The 22336-nt window shown below is 45.1% G+C and overlaps 1 protein-coding gene across 1 annotated transcript in view; it reads left to right on the top strand.

Moving 5' to 3' along the window:
- Nucleotides 1-22336, top strand: part of BLK (BLK proto-oncogene, Src family tyrosine kinase) — a 58712-nt gene that overhangs the window by 31444 nt on the left and 4932 nt on the right. The window contains exons 5-7 of the mRNA XM_068233226.1: nucleotides 14588-14691; nucleotides 19022-19171; nucleotides 20556-20705. Coding sequence (XP_068089327.1) covers nucleotides 14588-14691; nucleotides 19022-19171; nucleotides 20556-20705 — 404 coding nt within the window. The remainder of the gene's footprint in view (nucleotides 1-14587; nucleotides 14692-19021; nucleotides 19172-20555; nucleotides 20706-22336) is intronic.

Raw genomic sequence — 22336 nt, 5'->3', positions numbered from 1 at the left:
CCAAAATGGACAAACCAGGAAGAGGAAGAGGTAGAGGCAGACCCAGAGGAAGGCCACCTGGCACCGGCAGGTCTGTGCGAGGAGGTGTTGCTGTTATTTTGTGCGGACCTGGCCCAAAGTACAGTGCTCAAAAGAAGGGACGTGCCCTCACTTCCAAAAATTGTGAGGACGTGGTTGAGTATTTAACATAGAACACCTCATCTCCCGCAGCCACCAGCGCTACAAAAAGCACCACATCCGCTGCATTTGACACTTCGCAGGAGTTATTTGGTGGTGGTGAAATCACTGATTCACAGCCACTACTGCAACAACAAGAAGAAGATGCAGGTACACCACCTCATACGTCTGAGTTAGGTGGCGATAGTATGGACGTAACGTGTGAGGAGGGGGATGATGAAGCTCCTGATGTTGGTGCAGTTGTGGAGGTGTCTGAGGAAAGTGAAGCTGGGCAGGAGGATTATGATGTCGATTATACGGATGCCACGTATGTTCCCAATAGAGGAAATGACCAGGGGGACAGTTCAGAGGGGGAGCCAGAGAGGAGTAGGAGGAGAAGAGCCCATGAAAGAAGCACAGTGAGCTCGTCCTCAGAAACAGCTGGGGGCAGTGTCCGGTGCCATCTGCCATGTATCGCCAGCTATGGACAGGCAGCCAACATGCCCTTCAAGGTCAGCTGCTGATGCCACCATAGACAGTGCCATCTCCCCAGGGGGGCTCAGCGGTTTGGAAATTTTTTAACGTGTGTACCTCAGATCGGAGCAAAGCCATCTGTTCTCTCTGCCTCCAAAAATTGAGCCGTGGAAAGGCCAACTCTCACGTAGGGACAAGTACCTTACAAAGGCACTTGGAGAAAAGGCACAAACAGCAATGGGAAGAGCACCAGAGGAAAAGCAGCACCCAAAAGACAAGCCACCCTCCTTCTCCTCTTCCTCCTTCAGGTGCATCGTCTTCATCCGCTTTCTCCCTTGCACCTTCACAGCAGCCACCCTCCTCCACACCGCCTGTGCCCTTGAGCGGTTCCTGCTCCTCTGCCCAGTACCCAGGTGTCAGTGAAGGAAGTCTTTGAGCGGAAGAAGCCCATTTTTGCCAGTCACCCTCTTGCCCGGCATCTGACAGCTGGCGTGGCGGAACTATTAGCTCTGTCAGTGTGAAGCAGTACACTAATTACACTCCCTGATTGATGTATACACATGCAAGATATTTTAAAGCACGTTAGGCCTGCAATTTAGCATTCAATGGGATTTCTGCCCATAAAACGCTACTTTGCGTCAAATCCAGATTTTTCCTGGGACTTTTGGCGTCTATCCCACTCCTCCACCTGAGGGTCCAGGTGTTGGACCCCTTGAAACATCTTTCCCATCACTTTTCTGGTCAGCATAAGTGCTTCTAGTTTTCCAAGTCCGCCTTCCCATTGAAGTCTATTGCGGTTCGCAAAAGTTTGCGCGAACCGGAGCTTCCGCGGAAGTTCGTGAACAAGTTTGCGAACCAAAAATAAGAGGTTTGGCCCATCTCTATCAGAAAATTAGCTGCAGAACAGTCCTGCCCCCTCACATATATCAGTTGATATAGAGAGAATCGAAAAACCCTCACAAGGCTTGGACCAATTAGTCCTAAAAGGGAATTATTGCCATGGATGTCCTTCAATGCAAAGAAAGCATCTAAGCCCCCCTTAAACACAGTTATAGAATTTGCCATAACTACTTCCTGTGGCAATAAATTGCACATTTTAATCACTCTTACAGTGAAGAACCCTTTCCTAAAGAAACGGCAAAAACTTTTTTCCTCCATGTGCAGATCATGTCCTCTAGTCCTTTGTACAAGCTCAGGGAGAAAAAGCTAAGCTGCCAAGCTTTTATATTGCCCTTTGATGTATTTATACATGTTAATTAGATCCCCTCTAAGGCGTCTTTTCTCTAGACTAAATAAACCCAGTTTATCTAACCTTTCTTGGTAAGTGAGACCTTCCATCCCACGTATCAATTTTGTTGCTCGTCTCGTTGCTCGTCTCGTTGCTCTAAAACTGCAATATCTTTCCTGTAATGTGGTGCCCAGAACTGATTCCATATTCCAGAATCCAAACGTGGCCTGACTAGAGAATTAAACGGGCAGAATTATGTATTTGCTCTAAATTGAGGAACACTGGACCCAGTACTGAGCCCTGTGGGACCCCACTGCTAAGAGTCACCCATTTTGAATATGATCCATTAACCACAACTCTTTGCTTTCTGTCCATTAGCAACCAGATTCTTCCCCGATAAATGGTGATATTCACAAAATTATTTTGACTGCATAAACCGTATTTAAAGTAAACATGAAGTGGGAATAAACTCATGAGACAGCTAATTCTATGTGTAGTACCAATGCAAAATAAAATATTAAACAGAAAAATGAGTCACAAATTTCCTTGACATTGCGTTTTTGGTTTTGCATACGCAGAAAAAAAACCTTAAATATTGTAGCATAAATTTGCAGATCGCATGCAAACTTTCACTGACTTCAGTAGCTGAGGAAATAAAAACGCACATGAAAGTTGGCATACAAATGCAAATTTTAAAGAGACTCTAAAGCAGGGGTTTCAAACTCAATTTACCTGGGTGCCGCAGGAGGAAAAGTCAGGATGAGGCTGGGCCGCATAAGAGATTTCACGTGTCCCCGCCGCAAAACGAGGGCTGGAGAGCCCCCAAATCGCCCGGGGGGCAATCCGCCGGCATTTCCTGGAAGAGACAGAGCTTTCAGCTTCAGCTCTGCCCCTCCTGACGTCAATCGCGGCTGATTGCCGCCTCTGCCCGCCCCTCTCACTCTTCCTTCACAGAGAGGGGCGGGGAGAGGCGGCGATCCGTGCGGCGATTGACGTCAGGAGGGGCAGAGCTACAGCTGGAAGCTATGCCCCTCAGCGCAGTCATGGATGTTTGCCCGGGGGATTCGGGGGCTCTGCAGCCCTCGTTTAGCGGCGGGGATGTGGCGGATTACTTGGGAGCACTGAAGCGAACTATAAGGTAAAATAGGCAAAAATAGTTCGCTTCCGTGTCTCTTTTGCTTTTGCCAGCGGGGGCCACAAAATATTGTATCGAGGGCCGCAAATGGCCCGCGGGCCGCGAGTTTGAGACCCCTGCTCTAAAGCATCCCAACATATTGCATGCAGTGTGCTACTGCAAAACGCGCACGTTAACAGCCAAGATGAAGCATACTTTCCATTGACTGTATGCTTTACTGTATGCGCTGCAACATACGGATAACTTGCGGCATGTCTTTTCCATTCCGTTACGTTCCTGCTTTTACCATACCTCCCAACTTTTTGAGATGAGAAAGAGGGACACATAAGCCATGCCCCTGCCAAACCCCGATCACGCCCCCGCCACACCTCTAGTCACTCATACCATAAAGATTTCATAAGAAAAATATGTTGTTTTATAATTCAAACCACACTGGTCCTTTCTATCCTGGTTCACTTTCCTTCATATTAACATTTTAAAAGTATTAATATATCAATTTAAAGGATGGGAATAAAGTTTAGAGTCAAACACATTTTTAATAGAGAAATATATATATTGGGGCTGGGAAAATAGGGCGCCGGCAGCTAGTGGACAAAAAGGGCGCCGCCATTCACTTCCATAATAAATAACGCTTAAAGAGACACTGAAGCGAAAAAAAATATTTGATATAATGAATTGGTTGTGTACTATGAATAATTACTAGAAGATTAGCAGCAAAGAAAATATTCTCATATTTTTATTTTCAGGTATGTAGTGTTTTTTCTAACATTGCATCACTCTATAATATGTCCAGATTACACAACACTCAGCATTCAAAATGAGTCTTTCAGAGCAGTCTGTGAAGTAATAAACTCTCCTCTGCTAGAGGAAAAGTGAACAGTTCAATTACAGTTGAGATAATAAAAGTCAGATAACAGCCCTCTCCAGGACCAAGTTGGTCAGAGAGCTTAATAGCATTTTTGCATAGAGATAACAACTGGAGTTTCTCAACTCTTCCTGCACTGGAAACAATTAGACTGATGTATCTGATCTTAATGTTTTTTTTCTTAGCTGTACTACACATACAAATCATAATATCATCATTTTTTTTTCGCTTCAGTGTCTCTTTAATGGGCGGCGAACAGGAAAAAAGGGCGCCAGAGATAAATAACGTTTTACAAGCGGCGCCCGGGGATTTTTAATGTTTCATAACTGTGCTTGTGGTGATTTACGTTTAGAAAATGCACCCGTGACGAATAACGTTTCTAAAAATACTAAACATATTTAACCTATTTAACTAAAACGTTATTTAAAATTTTATCCCTTACTGTTTGTAAAACATTATTATTCACAAAATAAAGCGATCAGTACCTAACTTTTAATTGCAATATATTTTTTACAGTCACTATTTGTAAAACATTATTATCCACATAATAAAGCGATCACTAAGGGGGGTGGTTAGGTTTAGGCCCCACCAGGGGGGTCTTGGGTTTAGGCACCACCAGGGGGGTCTTAGGGTTAGGCACCACCAGGGGAGTCTTAGGTTTAGGCACCACCAGGGGGGTCTTAGGGTTAGGCACCACCAGGGCGTCTTAGGGTTAGGCACCACCAGGGGGGTCTTAGGTTTAGGCACCACTAGGGGGGTTCTTAGGTTTAGGCACCACCAGGGGGAGTCTTAGGTTTAGGCACCACCAGGGGGGTCTTAGGTTCAGGCACCACCAGGGGAGTCTTAGGTTTAGGCACCTCCAGGGAGGTCTTAGGTTTAGGCACCACCAGGGGGGTCTTAGGTTTAGGTACCACCAGGGGGGTCTTAGGTTTAGGCACCACCAGGGGAGTTTTAGGTTTAGGCACCACCAAGGGGGTCTTAGGGTTAGGCACCACCAGGGCGTCTTAGGGTTAGGCACCACCAGGGGGGATCTTAGGTTTAGGCACCACCAGGGGGGATCTTAGGTTTAGGCACCACCAGGGGGGGTCTTAGGTTTAGGCACCACCAGGGGGGATCTTAGGTTTAGGCACCACCAGGGGGAGTCTTAGGTTTAGGCACCACCAGGGGAGTCTTAGGTTTAGGCACCACCAGGGGGGTCTTAGGTTTAGGCACCTCCAGGGGGGTCTTAGGTTTAGGCACCACCAGGGGGGTCTTAGGTTTAGGTACCACCAGGGGGGTCTTAGGTTTAGGCACCACCAGGGGAGTTTTAGGTTTAGGCACCACCAAGGGGGTCTTAGGGTTAGGCACCACCAGGGCGTCTTAGGGTTAGGCACCACCAGGGGGGATCTTAGGTTTAGGCACCACCAGGGGGGATCTTAGGTTTAGGCACCACCAGGGGGGGTCTTAGGTTTAGGCACCACCAGGGGGGATCTTAGGTTTAGGCACCACCAGGGGGAGTCTTAGGTTTAGGCACCACCAGGGGAGTCTTAGGTTTAGGCATCACCAGGGGGGTCGGTCTAGGGGTTAGGGATAGGTACAGGGACAGTTCTGTGTGAGAGTAGGGTTAGGTATAGTTTTAGTAAAATTTTAGTAATACTTACTAATGTACTTACAGCACTTATTACGAACGTAGTTATATTTATATCATCGTTATAAACAATATTTTCAGATTTTATTATAAAAAGAAACCATAAATGAAGGTTATTCACAATAATATACAATTATAACGATTAAACATATATTATCGTTTTTTTAACAAACGTAATTATAAGTTTCACTTTTGAAACAGAGAAGATTAACGTTTTCACTATTGCCAATTTCATACACATTATTTAATGATTTATAGATTTGTAAAACATTATTTGTACACTAATTACAAAACAATATTATCGTTTACACCCCGCACCCTTTTTTCCCGACTCCCTTTTTGTACGTACGCGTATATATTTACATAGAAAGAGGGACAAAGTCCTGAAAGAGGGACAAATGAGGAGAGAGGGACTGAGGGACACACCTCCCAAAGAGGGACTGTCCCTCCAAAAAAGGGACAGTTGGGAGCTATGCTTTTACTTGTGTTACTGTAAAACCAGCCTTAGGATGACAGGAGCATAATGACTATTACGTTGCTCGTTAGCCCGGCAGCCTTGGATGAGCACGCGTGTCTGAATTGGCTCTACAGCGCACCTTTCCTCTAACACAGGAAACATGTGAAGCCACAGCAGGCTGTGAATCAGATGAGACAGGAAGCACAAACACCGAGATCTGGCTCCTCGCCTTGTGCTGCTCAGCTTGCGGTGACAGTCTGACGGGGCTCATCAGCTCAGAGAGGGGCTCAGTCTGTCAGCATCCGAGTTCAGCAGCTCACCACTTACCAAAGGGTGTCAGCTGCAAATAGACAGCTCCACTCTCTAGTTTTGCACTTTTAAAGGACCTCTGTTGCGAAAATCTTAAAATTTTAAATACATGTAAACATATACAAATAAGAAGTGCGTTTCTTCCAGAGTAAAAGCAAGAAGTTTTAAATCAGGATGATAAAACTTCTTGCTTTTACTGATGGCTAACACGGTACAATACCCTACTGCTACTACTATTCCAGAGTAAATTGAGCCATAAATTACTTTTCTCCTATGTTGCTGTCACTTACAGTAGGTAGTAAAAATCTGATCGAACCAACAGGTTTTGGACTAGCCCATCTCCTCATGGGGGGATTCTCAGGGTTTTCTTTATGTTTAAAAACACTTAGTGAATGGCAGTTGCTCCGTCCAACTGCCAAAATAGTGTGCAGTGAGCAGGGAGGCTGGCCTGCATCTTTGTATAAATCTTTTTGGGAGTGTCTTTATAAAGAATAAAGGCCATGCTGAGATTTCCATATGGAGAGATGGACTAGACCAAAATCTGTCGGTAATGTCAGATTTCTACTACCTACTGTAAGTGACAGCAACATAGGAGAAAAGTAATTTATGGCTCATTTTACTCTGGAAGAAATGTACTTCTTATTTGTATGTGTTATAAATTTTAATATTTTCGCAACAGTTTAAAAATGTGATTGCCAGTTTCATAACAAGAGGGCCAATATTTATAAAAGTGAGAGCATTGTTTATTCCTAATAGGGACAGGTGAGTCGCTACGCTGCCAAAGACTCTGCAGGGGCCACAGGGAGCAAAAGCTAAGTTGGGGAGGAGACTCCTTGGGCAGCCCCTACAGGCCCTGGGGCAATTGCCCCCTTTGCCTCTATGATAGTACCCAGTGCCAGTTCTAGACTTTTTGCTGCCTGAGGTTGGACAACCCCCCGCTTTTGGAATGATCGCACAGCACCTGACAATTTACTCTGCTTCATTTAATGTTCTCACATGACATTCTGCAGCTCAACACAATAGCACACTGGCTGGCTGGCTGGCTGTGAGTCTGTGACAAACAAACTGCTCACCCTCAGCCACTCCATTCCTCCTCAGTCACGACAGCAGTGTCACCTCCTCCCTTCTGCTGTGCAAGTCAAATACAAACACTGCTGCTCTCCTGCCTCCCCCCTCCTCACTCACTGTCAGACTCCTCACACAGCACAACAAGCTGCTTTTCCCCAATTCACCTCGCTTTTCTCTCGCTGCTCCTCCTACTCTGACTGCATGGTGTAAGTATAAAAACAGTACAAACATGTTGCCCCTGTAATCTCTGCGCCTGATGCAAATGTTTCACCTTGCTTTATGAGAGAACCGGTCCTGGCCGGCCCTGTTGCAACCATGACAACAACTGTCCTGCTGTAGTATGGATGGTTTAAAAATCCCCATCTCGCTGCATGAGCAAATAGTTACTTAGACCTCTCATTTTCAACAGCATTACAGCAAGCTTAGTACTCCCACCTGACTATCTATGTTGGGAACACTGTGGAATGGATGCTTGTTATTGCCATATGATATACACAGTTGAACTGAAGTGATTGCTTTTGTCTAAAAAAAGTAAAAAAAATGGACTTTCCCTTTGAAGCAAACCAAACAGCAATTTCTGCTATGAGGAAAACTTGTTAATTGCTGTAGCTCTGAGGAGAGTCACATGATCAGCTGAATAGCCAGTAAGAAGGGGGAAGGGGTGGAGCCTTTTCTTCAGTAAGCTAAAGCTGATTGCTTAGTCATATTCAGAGTCAACATAACGGACATATTACTCATCTACAAGTATTTGTAAAATTAACAGCATAGGCTGTGCAGTGCAGGCGTGTCTTCATTTTTTTTTTTAAAGAAGGTGCAGGTTTATTTTAACGTCATCACAAAGATTAAATGCATCATCAGTAAGTCTCACTTCTCATTTATTGAGTTGTAATGTATGGTTTCTCTTCCATATTCACATACCTCCCCCACAGCGGCTACAAGAAAACATGCATATTTAGGTGCTGGTGCTGCAGCCCAAGCTATCTGTGCACACACATCCCCTCCTACATTACCTAGTCACTTCCAGTCCCTCTGGCCACTCCCACTACATCCCTTTCCTTTTAGTCTCTCCAACCACCAGGGGTCGTTTTTATTAAAATAGGCTGCTCATTTAGCGCAAAAAACATCTCATCTCCCATTTACAAACAATGACATCTAGTGGTCAGAGTGAGTGAGTGCAGGTGCACAGATGGTAGCTGCTAGCCTTGTACTTGGGTTTTTCGGTTGACCATGCAATTCTCGGGCAATTGTTGAATTACACCAGAAACAAGCATGCAGCTAATCTTGTCAGATCCGACAATAATGTCAGAAACACCTGATCTGCTGCATGCTTGTTCAGGGGCTATGGTTAAAAGTATTAGAGGCAGAGGATCAGCAGAATGCTAGATAATTTGCATTGTTTAAAAGTAAATAAATATAGCAGTCTCCATAGCCCTCTCGCTTCAGTTGTCCTTTTAGCCTGCTTTCACAGTGGGACGTTACAGGCGCACGTTAGAGCAGCCTGTTACGCAGCCCATCGCACAGTAATGAAAAATCAATGGGCTGTTCACAGTGCCCACATTGCGTTACATTGTAACGCTGCACGTTCTGGGAAAGTGCTGCATGCTGTGCGTTATACGCGGCTAAGCAGCGTTAGACTGTTTGCACATGCTCAGTAATGTTGGAGGAGGAGGTCTCCCATCCACCTCCTCGGCCACCTACATGGCTAATTAATATTCACTGCACGGTGTGACGTGCAGTGTTTACGTCCTGGAGCACCGCTCTGTGCGGCGTCTGGCTGGCGGGACCACATGATGCGGATCACGTGGTCTCCGCAGTCTATAGCACAAAATAGGCACACCAAGAGCTGCATAACGCAGCTCTAGGTAGCGTCCTCCACCAACACCACCAGGCGTTGCATTAGGGGCACATTATGCGACTTATAACGTCCCCTAAAACGCAACGTCCTGGTGGGAAAGAGGCCTAAAGTCGACGTGAGTTCTTGCACAGGACAGAAGGAAATCAGAGAGAATGCACCCTTTGTGTTTTTAGAGAGAACAGCCTGTCTAATTCCCCCTCAGCTTGAGGCTGGGTGCACACATAGCAGAAACGCTAGCGTAGCGTATAACGCTGCATTCTATGCAGCAATGTTAGTCTATGGGACGCAGAAGAAGCTGCGTTGCACTGCATTTTTACAATATGCATTTCGCAAACACTGGTAGTGTTGCATAATATGCAGGATGGCTTCCAAAACCCACATAATGAAAGTCTATGCATAGCATTTTTTCTAATGCGTTTTTGATAAAAAAAAATAAAGATCTCTGATGTTTCCACTTCCTGTTGTCTTCCTAGTGATTTGAATACATTTAAATAAAAAAAGCATACAAAACGCATATGCGTTTTAAATTAGAAAACCGCAAACGCATAAAACGCGTGAAAAATGCATCTGCGTAAAAAACGCAAATGCAAAACGCACCAAAAACGCAGTAAAAACGCACCATCCTAATACGCTACTTTTTCACGCTATGTCATATGTGAACCCAGCCTCAAGTAATCACAAGTGTCATTTGATCTCTCAGCTGTGTTAGAACAGACATTCGGCAGTCCTCGGCAGACACAGCTAATATGTAAACACAAGATGTTAACCCTTTGTCTGCTTCCATGAAAGCAGGAAGTAGACACACTGCAGATTTATTGCAGGAGTTCTGTAAGTTGTAACAAAGAAATAGTTTTTAAGTAAAGGTTATTATGCTGTTGCTTATCTTTTAGAGCAGCGAGGAAGTTCTGAGTTCAGGTCCGCTTTAAAGGCAGATGGAGAGGATTTGGTGCCAAAATGAAATATTTTTCTCAACTTAGTGAATGTAATGATCTGCTCTGCTGTCTGCACAGGCAGACAGCTGTTTGACCATTTTGTAAATCTGAGTGCGGCAGGTCCCTGGAAAAGAGACCTGTCTCCACTCTGCAAGCTGCAGAGTTGCTGTTCTGGGGAGGAATTTGCATCCACATGTCATGCAAATTGCTTAGCTGCTTCCTCTGATGGCTTGCAGTATAAAAACCATTTCTTCCCAGAATTCCCTACTGGTCATGATGGTTTGTTCCTGCTAACTCACCTGGAGTATCAGCCTTTGCTATTGTTTGCTAAGATTATCTTAGAGTATTTCATTGGGTGTGCACTAGGCATTCCTTCTAGCGTAGTCAGGTTGTATTATCTGTTTTGCCTTGTACTGTCTATCTGTTGCGATTGTCTTGTCGCCAGCGGCAGTCGACAGGAAGTCGTTCTGTCTGTACTCCGTCTTAGGGGTGCAAGCCAGAGCAGCGGTTGCTACTGGTTGATTCATCTGTTTGTCTGTCTGGATCGCATCCGCTCTAGCGGTAGTGGCGGTGGTTCCTTCTGTGCTCTGTCTGGGAGTGTAGGCCAGAGCTGCGGTTGCTGCTGGCTACTCCTTCTCTCTGTCTTGTCTGGTACGAACGCTTGCTGTAGGCTCGGTGAGGTAACCGTTTAGCAAGCGTTCGCGTTCTCTATTTCGTGTTTGTGTTACATTGGTTAGTTAGGGTGGCACGCTTATCACTGGGCGCCTAACGCGCGGTGATCGTGTCTTTAACGAGTTCGCTGTTGCGAATGAGTTCGGAGTTCGCGTATAGCTAGCGTTTGTTATTTTCTTTGACGTTCTGATCATTGTTATTTGCTATGTCTTTCTTGCTACACTTGTGCTCTGTCTGATCGGTCTTGTGTCACTATTGGCAATCGCCACTCTTGCGATTGCGATCCCACTTCGTTTCCGCTGTTGTGTGTTCACCGTCGCTGGGTGGCGACTAGATTGGTGGACACACATACATTCTGTCTCTGTGATCTCTCTCTCTAAGGGCTATCTTGCCCTGCATTGCTTCAACTCGTACAATTCCCATCTGACATCTGTGGCAGTGCAGAGGCTGTGTTCCTTTGCACTCCACAGCTCCATCTGCCGGTGGGAATTTCCCTCTACAGGTGCATTGCACCACAGCTGGGTTCTGTTAAAACACACGCTTGTGGAGGATTTCCGCAGTGTCAGCACGTTTCTTGTGCAGTGAAATTGTCAATATTAGAGGTGATCAATGTGAAGCAAATCATTTTGGCTCACCTGCAAATATCATGCAGATTGTATGCAGCTTGGAATCTGGGCAGTCAAAAACAACAGGAAGTTAAGTTGCCCAGTTTCAAGCTGCATGCTTTTTTTCATTAATCTTGCATGCAAGTTATTTGTTGATCACTATATATGGTCATTGAAATGCAAATAAGTCTGGCTTGCATGTTAATTTAAACACTTCACTACTGAGGGGTTTTTCCCCTTATGGAACAGAGCAATTTTCACCTTTCAGCGCTCCTACCTTTAATTCACCAATAACTTTATCACTACTTATCACAATAAAATGATCCATATCTTGCTTTTTTGCCACCAATTAGGCTTTCTTTGGGTGGTACATTTTGCTAAGAATTCTTTCATACTAAATGCATTTTAACGGGAATAATAAGAAAAAAAATGAAAAAAAAATATTATTTCTCAGGTTCGACCATTATAGTTGTAAAATAAAATGATCTACTGTGCATAAAACCCACACATTTTGTTTGCCCATTTGTCCAGATTATTGAAACATTTAAAATATTTCCCTAGTATGAAAATAAAGGTGCATTTATTCATGTCTGTCACTAAGCCCTTACTTGCAAAAATAACATTAATATACCCTCACAACATACAGTGCTGCCCATAATTATTCATACCCCTGGCAAATGTTGACTAAAGGCCCATTTCCACTGTCGCAGAAACGGCCGTGAATCCGCAGAGTTTCCCCGCAGGCAAATCGTGCGGGGAAACTCTGCCATAGGGGATAACGGCGCCGCCGGCCGAATCGCTTGCAGTAGCGATTTGGCCGGAACCCCCTACAGAATTCACGGCGGAGGCTGCGATTCCCATAGCCGTGCATGGCACGGCTCATGGGATTCGCCTGCGATCCCGCCCACCCGCTCAGTGCCGGCGTGCATCTACGAGACGCACGCCGCACTAGTGGAAACGAGCCCTTAAAGTTACTTTTATTCAACCAGCAAGTATTTTTTTGACGGTAAATGACATAGATGTCTCCCAAAAGATAACAAGAGGCATTGTACAAGGGGCATTATTGTGGGTAAAAAATTATCCGCTTTTATTTACATTTCAGCAAAAAGTGTCCAGTCCAAAATTATTCATAACCTTCTCAATAATCAATAGAAAAGCCTTTATTGGTTTTTTTCATGGTGCTGTTTACTGTGATTCGGTTCCCTGGTCCATTGGCTGAAAAAAAACACCAAAGCATTAGGTTCCCGCCGTCATGTTTGACAGTGGGGATGGTGTTCTTTGGGTTGAAGGATTCTCCTTTTTTATGCCAAATGAAGGAAACATCACTGTGACCAAACAATTCAATTTTTGTTTCATCTGACCATAAGGGCTGGTTCAGACGGGCGTTTTTGTGGCGTTTAACGCAGCGTTTCAGGCGCAGCATTTTTTGGGATCTACTGCCATCCCATGCAAGTGAATGGGAGCGTTTAGAGCTGGCTTTTGCAGGCTTTCATGAAAGCCTGGCAGTAGATCCCAGCGTTGCGTCTAGTCTCAAAAGCAACATGCTGCTTTCAGAGGCGGTAAACGCGAGGAAACAATAGCAGAGACCAGAACTGCTAGCCTTGAACGCTTTTCAAAAGCCTTTAAAAGCTAGCTTTTAAACGCTGGCGTTTAAACGCTGGCGTTTGAACGCAATGCCAAGCAAAAGCTCAGCAGACGCCCGTGTGAACCAGCCCTAACACAAAGACCAGAAGTCTTCATCTTTGTCCAGATGAGCATTTGCAAAGGCTTTTGTGTGCCTTATCTGGATAAGTGGCATCCTCCTTGGTCTGCATCCTCCACAGATGCAGATACAGATGCAGTATCCGTTGGATTGTCAGCCTTGAGACATTGCCACCAACAGAACCCAGAGTTACTAGGATGGCCTTGGAGGTGATCCTCAGATTCTTTTTCACCTCTCTCACTATACTCCAGGCCAGTACAGGTGTCACTTTTGGCTTCCGACCACTTCCTCTGAGATTTTCCACAGCGCGAAACATCTTGTATTTTTTAATAATACTTTGCACTGTAGCCACTGGAACTTGAAATCATTTAGAAAGGGCTTTGTAGCCCTTTCCTGACTTGTGAGCAGCCACAATGAGCAGCCACAGGTCCTCACTGAGCTAATTTGTCTTAGCCATGAGTGTCCACAAACCAACTGCAGAGAGCTGCTGTTTTTAACCAGTCGAGTTGATTAAAACAGCTGTTCCCAATTAATCAGAGTAATTAGGATGTTTTAGAACAGCTTGGACAATTTGGAATGGTATAGAACTTTGGATTTTCCCGCAGACTGTGACAGTTTGTGAAGGGTATGAATAATTTTGGACTGGACACTTTTTGCTCAAGTGTAAATAAAAGCTGAGATTTTTTTCCCCACAATAATGCCTCTTGTACATCTTCTAATTATATTTTGGGAGACACCTATGTCATTTCCTGTCAAAAAATAACGTGCTGGTTGAATAAAAGTTACTTTAAGTCAAAAATTGCCAGGGGTATGAATAATTATGGGCAGCACTTTACATATTAAAAAAAAGTTCAGTCCATAAGGTAACTATTTTTTATTTTTTTTTAATATGCAGATTTTTTTGTGTGACTATGGGAAAGTGGGGGAGGTAAGGGGTTAAAAAAACAAAGTATGCAGGTGTAATTTTACTATTTGGCCTCAAGATGTCCTCACGCATAATCTTCCTGTGCAATGCATACTGTTAGTACGCTAACAGGAACTAACGCATGCATGTGTTACTTCATTTGTTACAATGACCGCGGCATCTCATTGCGTTCCCATTCACTGTTCTCCCTACTAATGGGCAGTGGCAAGAAAGCATGCGGGAGCACGAGCAAGCAGGAGTGCGCACAGCGGCGATCACGGCAAGATACGTATATCTACGCCCCTAGAGCTAAGATGAAGTCTGCAGGGACGTAGATATACTGTATCTTTTTCATTAACTGATTCATGCAGGTTGTATGCATCTTGGAATTGTGCCAATCAAAATCAGCAGGAAGTGGATGTGATTGGTCTAGCTCCTAGCTGCATCAAATTTGCATGCAAGCCTTAACTATTAGCATCTCATTGGCTATGTCTACTGTTTCCCCATAAAGTCTTTTTCATACCCCCTCCCCGCTGTTCCGTCTATTGCTGAGATATACTGAAAACTGACCAGTAATATATAAATATTCTGTCTTCAGATTCTATTTTAATAACATCACCCGGAGAGACGCTGAAAGATTATTGTTGGCTCCAGAAAACGTTATCGGGACCTTCCTGATTCGGGAGAGTGAAACCAACCCAGGTACAGTGTGTGACCCCAGCGCATTTCCTCTATAGTAACAACTGCAGGACAAACTAATCTACACAGAGCTACACACAGGAGAAAGACATGCAAATTACAGGAGTGTCAGGAGGAAATCCTCCAATGTCAGGAGAAAACCTATTTTCTTTGATCTTTTAATCCGCTGTATTGATTCTTTAACCCCTTTGGCGTTATGATTCTTTCTGGATTTTAGGGTCTAAAAGCGATGCAATTTTTTTGCACCCTTTCAGACCCTAAAACCTGGAAAAAAACATGCTGCCAGTGAGATCTGCAGACGTTTTTAAATCACTCACCTCCCTGGCTCCAGAGTGAAATTGCCGGCTGTCGTCATGACGACAGTCGACGATCTCACCAGGAGGAAGCAGAGCCCCGGAGGAGTGGAAGAAGATTGCCAGCCAACGTCGGGATCCCCCGGGAGGTATGTATAAACGCCCACTGCGCGAATTGCTCTGCATTCAGCCTCCGGCGGCTACCCCGAGTAGAGGTCGGGATTACCGCACTTAGCTGCGGTTTTCCACCCTGACCTTAGCTCGGGATTACCGCCAAGGAGGTTTATACATAATAATAATAATATGGAAGAACATTAGACTATGACTATGGTGGTGATTAGATTGTGAGCTCCTCTGAGGACCGTCAGTGACATGACTATGTACTCTGTAAAGTGCTGCAGAAGATGTCAGTGCTGTATAAATACATAATAATAGTATGGTAGGACATTAGAATATAACTATGGTAAGGATTAGATTGCGAGCTCCTCTCAGGACAGTAACAGCTCCTCTGAGGACAGTCAGTGACATGACTATGTACTCTGTAAAATGCTGCAGAAGATTTCAGTTCTTTATAAATACATAATAATAATAATATGGTAGGACATTAGACTATAACTATAGTAAGGATTAGATTGCGAGCTCCTCTCAGGACAGTAACACCTCCTCTGAGGACAGTCAGTGACATGACTATGTACTCTGTAAAGTGCTGCAGAAGATGTCAGTGCTTTATAAAGACATAATAATAATATGGTAGGACATTAGACTATGAGTGACTGTGGTAGGGATAAGTGTGAGCTCCTCTGAGTACAATCAGTGACATGACTATGCACTCTGTCAAAAGCTGCAGAACATGTCGGTGCTATATACAATAATAATAATAATAATATGTTAGGACTTTAGACTATGGTAGGGATTAGATTGTGAGCTCCTCTGAGGACAGTCAGTGACATGACTATGTACTCTGTAAAGTGCTGCAGAAGATGACAGTGCTATATAAATTAATAATGATAATAATATTATGTTAGGACATTAGACTATGACTATGGTAGGGATTGAAGTGTGACCACAATTCTTTAAATATTTACCAAAGAAAATATCCATATTTTTAGCTTTTTAGTCAAAGAGGTGAAAATGAGAAAATCAGGCTTCTCTGTGCATAAAATTATAATTGTTTCTGTGGCTATGCAGAATATATAAATGCAACAACTTTCATGCTTAGACTGTGTGTATACTAAATGGCCAGAAGATGGCGCTGTGCATTTTCTCTGTGAGCAATGTGCTGTTGTGCTACTTGTGCTGTAACATTCTTGTGTGAGATGTTTTTTTCTGAGTTGCCTTTCTTGATTGCAGCCTCTGACCTGACTGCCCCCCCTCCAATTTTCATACTGACCTCATCTGCTGACACTTTTACAGTAAAGAGTCTAAGACTGCTTATTTTAGTCCTACTAGTCCTTACGGTACAAAATCCCAAATATAGCACGCCTACAGCTCTAGTAGAGAAACCCTCTCTGATTTACAGTAAGGCCCACGTACACAGCAAATACCAGCAGCTGAACAAACTCTATAATCACTATATGTAACTGTAACTGTGTCTATAATCACGGCAGAGCTGCAGGATGTGAAAGTCATGCAGAGCTTAATGGGGAGAATAGACAGGAAACCACAGGTCCACATGCTTGTCTGCCTATATGTTTAGAGAGGTAAGCCCCAGACTTCACTCCTACTCTGATAACTCCTGGCCACACCCACATCCTGGAGGATACCACATTCAAATTGCTCCACCCTCTTCTCAGCTTGTTAGAATAATAAATATTATTTTTGTTATAGAGCACTCACATCAATTTACTAAGAACATAGTCACTAACTTCCCTCAGAGGAGCTAAAAGTCTAATCCCTTCTATAGTCTAATGCCAATTTCTGTGGACGAGTTTCAAGCCTGAGAGTCTAGAGTGCTCTTCACTATGCCATTGTGCCACTCTGTAGTATGTTTCCCCAAATAGCATAATTAAGCAAAGTGTGTAGTCCTCTGGAGATATGGCCCACCATGGAAATGATTTGGGGCATGGGCTCTGAATACTTGGAGCTCCCAATGATACTGATCAGGGTATGACTATTACTATTTTTCTCACAATGCCGGAAAATCAAATTGAGTACACTCAATTTTTTGACTAGTCTACAAAAATCATGCACATGCAGGGATGGATTTAAGCCAAGGCCACCTAGGCCATGGCCTAGGGCACCACAGAAGCAAGGGCACCAAAACAGCAGGCAAAACTGATGCAACATTTGTGAACTTGCAAATGCTGCAATGTAGGGAGTTCAGGCAAGCGTCTGAACGCGGTACTCTGCTGCTAGCTGCCTGTGCCGCAGCCATATTGCTCTCTGTGCACGTTTGCATTGTGGCCGGCGGCTATGGACTTGGACAGCATTGGAGACGGAAAAGAAGAGGAAGCTTCTGCATTGGAGACAAGTGGAGAAATGAGTGACGCTGATGGCTGCTGCGGTGTGAAGATGAGCTGGCTACCTATACTGAAAAAAGGAGGGAAAAGTAGGGGTGAAGGGAGTCATCTGGCTACCTCTACTGGAGGGAAAAGGGGAGGGGTCATCTGGCTACCTATCCTGGAGGGAAAAGGGGAGGGGTCATCTGGCGACCTATACTGGAGGGAAAATGGGGAGGGGTCATCTGGCTACTTATACTGGAGGGAAAGAGGGAGGGGTCATCTGGCTGCCTATACTGTGGTAAGGGTCATCAGGCTACCTATACTATAGGGAAGGGGGGGAGGGGTCATCTGGCTACTTATACCGAGGGAAGGGGGGAGGGGTCATCTCGCTACCTAAACTGAAGGGGGGCAGCTGGTGACAGCGGCCTTGGGCGGTAAAGAGTACAAATCCGGCCCGGTGCACATGATCAACAATTTCAGAAGTTGACACTGTTGAAGGCCCCCCACATTGAACGTTCTACAGAGCTGAGTAGGATGTTACTTTGTCACTCAATGTTTGCATTATACAGTATGCTTATGGATTTCCTTAGGAGTTGTCTTCTGCATGAACAGGAAGCGCAAGACCGTCTGGAATTTAACATCCAGTGCTCCCACCCTTGCCTGGGGCAAGGCCCAATGAGAAAACCTTACCAGAACACAACACCTTCATTTAAAGAGACTTTGAAGCGAGAATAAATCTCGCTTCAGAGCTCATAGTTAGCAGGGGCATGTGTGCCCCTGCTAAACCGCCGCTATAGCGCCGCTAAACGGGGGTCCCTTCACCCCCAAACCCACCCCCGCAAGACTTGGTCGCAAGTTGGTCGTAAATCTTCTTCTTCCTGGAGGCAGGGCTAACAGCTGCAGCCCTGCCTCCAGTCGCGTCTATCAGACGCGCATCGCCGCCTCTTCCCTGCCCCTCTCAGTGAAGGAAGACTGAGAGGGGCGGGGGAGAGGCGGAGATACGCATCTGACAGACGCGCGTGGGGCAGGGCTGCGGCGGTTGGCCCTGCCCCAACCAGGAAGCGCTCCCCCACCGCACCGAGGGGATTTGGGGGTGAAGGGACCCCCGTTAAGACGCGGGATAGCGGCGTTTTAGCAGGGGCACACATGCCCCTGCTAACTATGAGGTCTGAAGCGAGATTTATTCTCGCTTCAGACTCTCTTTAACTCCTGAGGGCCCTATGGTTCCTGGTCTGGTTACCTCTGGGCCAACCCAATCATGCCCCCTTTCGGCAAGCAAGGCCTTTTGCCCTCTGGGCTTCTTAGCCCTGACATGGTTCTGCCACTGATCTGAAAGAAAAACAACTTCAACAATGAGTGCACAAGTCTTGCAAATTGGCAGTTTGCTAAATAAAATTGTACTCTTTCCTACTACAGTGACAAATTAAAACTGAGAGTTTGGAAAGTGGGTCAAGCTGAGAATTTTGCATAGCAAACGGCCATGCCGCCACTCTGCTGTAGTACGGGTTCTCTTTATTGTGCATTTGGGGGTTTTCCTGATATTGGCAATGCAAGCATGTAATATGTGTAGTTATATTAATATTATCGTCTGTACTTCAGGCACCTATTCCCTGTCCGTGCGGGACAATGACCCGGCCCGAGGAGATGTAGTCAAACATTATAAGATCAGAATGCTGGATAAAGGGGGATACTACATCTCTCCGACGCTCACATTCTCCTCCCTACAAGAACTAGTGAAACATTATACTGGTAAGTCGTATTTATTGTCTTATTTTATGAGCATTTGCAGTTATTTTCTTCCTTAAAGGAAACCTGAAACGGGATGGGGGGGGGGGGGGGGATTCATACATATCTGGAGCTTCCTCCAGCCCCCTTCAGACCTTTGACTCTCTTGCCATCCTCCAGGGCCGCCTTGATCCTCTGCTAGAGTCCTCTGAAATTTCTCCAGTTTAGGCGTACTGCACATGCGTGGCCTGGCCCTGTGCACGCCCCCATTGCGCTTCCGTCAGCGTCTGTGCAGGTGCAGAACATTCCCGGTGACGGGAGCGTGATGGCATTGAACACATGTCCCTACAGGACAATCGAGATGGCCTGAGGAGGAGCCAAAATTCTAAAGAGGGCGTTTAGGAAGCCCTAGGTATGTAAGAATTTCCTCCCCACCCACCCCCATCTCAGGTACACTTTAAAGAAATACTGAAGTGAGCTGAAAAATACACTTAGATACTCACCTATGTGTAGGGAAGGTTCTGGGTTCCATAGAGGCTTCCTGGTCCTCTCTCCATCTCCTCCTTCCACCACCAGGCCCCGGTGAAGTTCTTTGACCAGCTTGGATGAATACCTCTTCATCTCTACTCGGGCAGCCTTCAGAGGTACTCGTGTCCCCAACAAAGACAAGCGCATCCGTACTGCACACATGTGACTCTGGCTCCTGCATGGGCACTTTGGAAGCACCTGTTATTGGAAGCAATTGGGGATGTGAGTGCATCTGAAGAATGCCGAGGAGTCCCAAAGGTGCGAAAATTTAATGAACGACAACGGTGCGACAAAGGCATGTAGCTAGGACTGGGAAGACTTTATCAGGGGCATGCTGCTGCTAAGGGAAGAGAGGACCAACAAGAAAGTTGGCCTAGGAGTGTAAAACGTATAAATCTGGCCTTGCATATCTATGTAGTACAAGACTGAAAATAATGTTGAACTTATTGCTTGGATATATTTTCATACTATGTAGGAGTGGCTAGATTGGACAATCCAGTTTGTACGCTGTATGGACAGCTAATTAAACCAGAGACTTTGGGCCTTATGCACAAAAACCCAGTAATATTGCTGTGCACCGACAGAGCATGACAATATTAATGTTACCTCCAGCAACGTGTACCCCGAGTTACAGTGCGATATTAGCGCTACCCGTGGTACTCCAATAGAGTGAGGAATGCTTCAGTAACGAGTGTTACTAATGAGATTTACAGTTAGTAATGCTCGTTACCTTAGCTTCGCTCATGCTAATAGTGAAACTTGTGTTGCGTTTGTGCACGGCAATAATACCGCACCTTTGTGTATGAAGCCCTTTGTCTCATGAGAACTTCTAGTCATCTTTCCATGGTCCATAATCCTTCTCTTCTGTCATCTCTCTCAGTCATATCTGACGGTTTGTGCCATAAGCTGGTGAAGCCCTGCCCTGCAGTCATGAAGACGAAGTGGGAGACGGATGTCTGGGAGATCCCCCGGGAGTCCCTGAGGTTGGTGAAGAAGCTTGGAGCTGGCCAGTTTGGAGAAGTGTGGATGGGTGAGTTCTAAGTAGGACAGGAACTAACAGGAAGGAGGCGGTCTGTACATACTAAATGCAGTGCGCAGCAGTGTAGTTATACTTTACCTGTTTCCGGTGTAATACACACATCCTCCACTTCCTCTTCAGTTGTATGTGCCGTGGAACCAGCCAATCACCACAAAGCTTTAGTCCCGCAACTGAACAGGAAGTGGAAGATGCGTGTATCACACCATAAACAGGTAAAGCATAATTTTATAAAGTATGGCTACAGATCTATTTGTGACAACTGCTTCAGATCTCTCAGGCCTGGTACACAATGGCGTCAATTCACCAGAGGTTACCAACCTATTTATCTCTTGGGAGGTAATTTACCTCCTGTGATATCTCCAAATAGCAATTCTCCAGAAGTATAGGGGAAAATATCGACAGAGAGAAATGCAAGAGATAAATGTGAGATAAGTATGAGATAAATAAGTGATAGTTAGTAGTTAGTTTTTCTCCAAATCACAATTCACCAGGGAAGAAAGGGGGTGTGGCCATTCGTTATTTTTTCATCTCTTTATCCCCTGAATGAACCTGGAGATATCGTGGTTTTCACACAGCAACTGCTGCTGTGGAAGATGGAGCCTTTTGAGCTTACTCTGTTAGGCCTGGTGCACACCAAAAACCGCTAGCAGATCCGCAAAATGCTAGCAGATTTTGAAACGCTTTTTCTTCTTTTTCTGTAGCGTTTCAGCTAGCATTTTGCGGTTTTGTGAAGCGGTTTTGGTGTAGTAGATTTTATGTATTGTTACAGTAAAGCTGTTACTGAACAGCTACTGTAACAAAAAACGCCTGGCAAACCGCTCTGAAGTGCTGTTTTTCAGAGTGGTTTGCGTTTTTCCTATACTTAACATTGAGGCAGAAACACCTCCGCAATCCAAAATCTGCAGCAGCCCGGGAGTAAGCGTTTCTGCAAAACGCCTCCCGCTCTGGTGTGCACCAGCCCATTGAAATACATTACCCAAGCGTATCCGCAGCCGCAAGCGGATCGCAAAACGCAGCCGAACTGCTCTGGTGTGCACTAGGCATTAGAGCTTGCTTCTATTATGAGGAGACGAAGGCGCAGGAGGAGGGTCTGTTTAATCGCTCCTCGTATTTTTCGTGAGAGAACAGTTCTTGATAATTTTACTGAGACAGAGGTGGTGAAGTAGTTCAGACTCACTCGTGATATGATTTATGATATGATCCGGCAGTAAAAGGCGGGAATACTCTGGTCAGGTAGTGGTAAAACTCCGCCTCCTACCCACAATGCTTCACTTTCAAGCTTACAGAGAGGAAAAGTATCCCATGTAAATCATTAATACCGATTACCTAACTCTCTGCTTTCTCACACTTTCCTCATGCATATCTCTCCATTATCCCCTGCTATCTAACATTTTTCTCTCTGTCCTCTCACACTGGTGAATTGACTCCAGAGTGTTAAAATACCTCATGAGATAAACTACCTACCTTTTTTCTCTTAGTAAATCCTCTCTGGTGAATTGACGCCAATGGCGTCAATTCACCAGAGGTTACCAACCTATTTATCTCTTGGGAGGTAATTTACCTCCTGTGATATCTCCAAATAGCAATTCTCCAGAAGTATAGGGGAAAATATCGACAGAGAG

This window comes from Hyperolius riggenbachi, chromosome 4 (assembly GCF_040937935.1).
Source record: "Hyperolius riggenbachi isolate aHypRig1 chromosome 4, aHypRig1.pri, whole genome shotgun sequence".
NCBI lineage: Eukaryota > Metazoa > Chordata > Amphibia > Anura > Hyperoliidae > Hyperolius > Hyperolius riggenbachi.
This window is presented reverse-complemented; position numbering and strand designations above follow the sequence as displayed.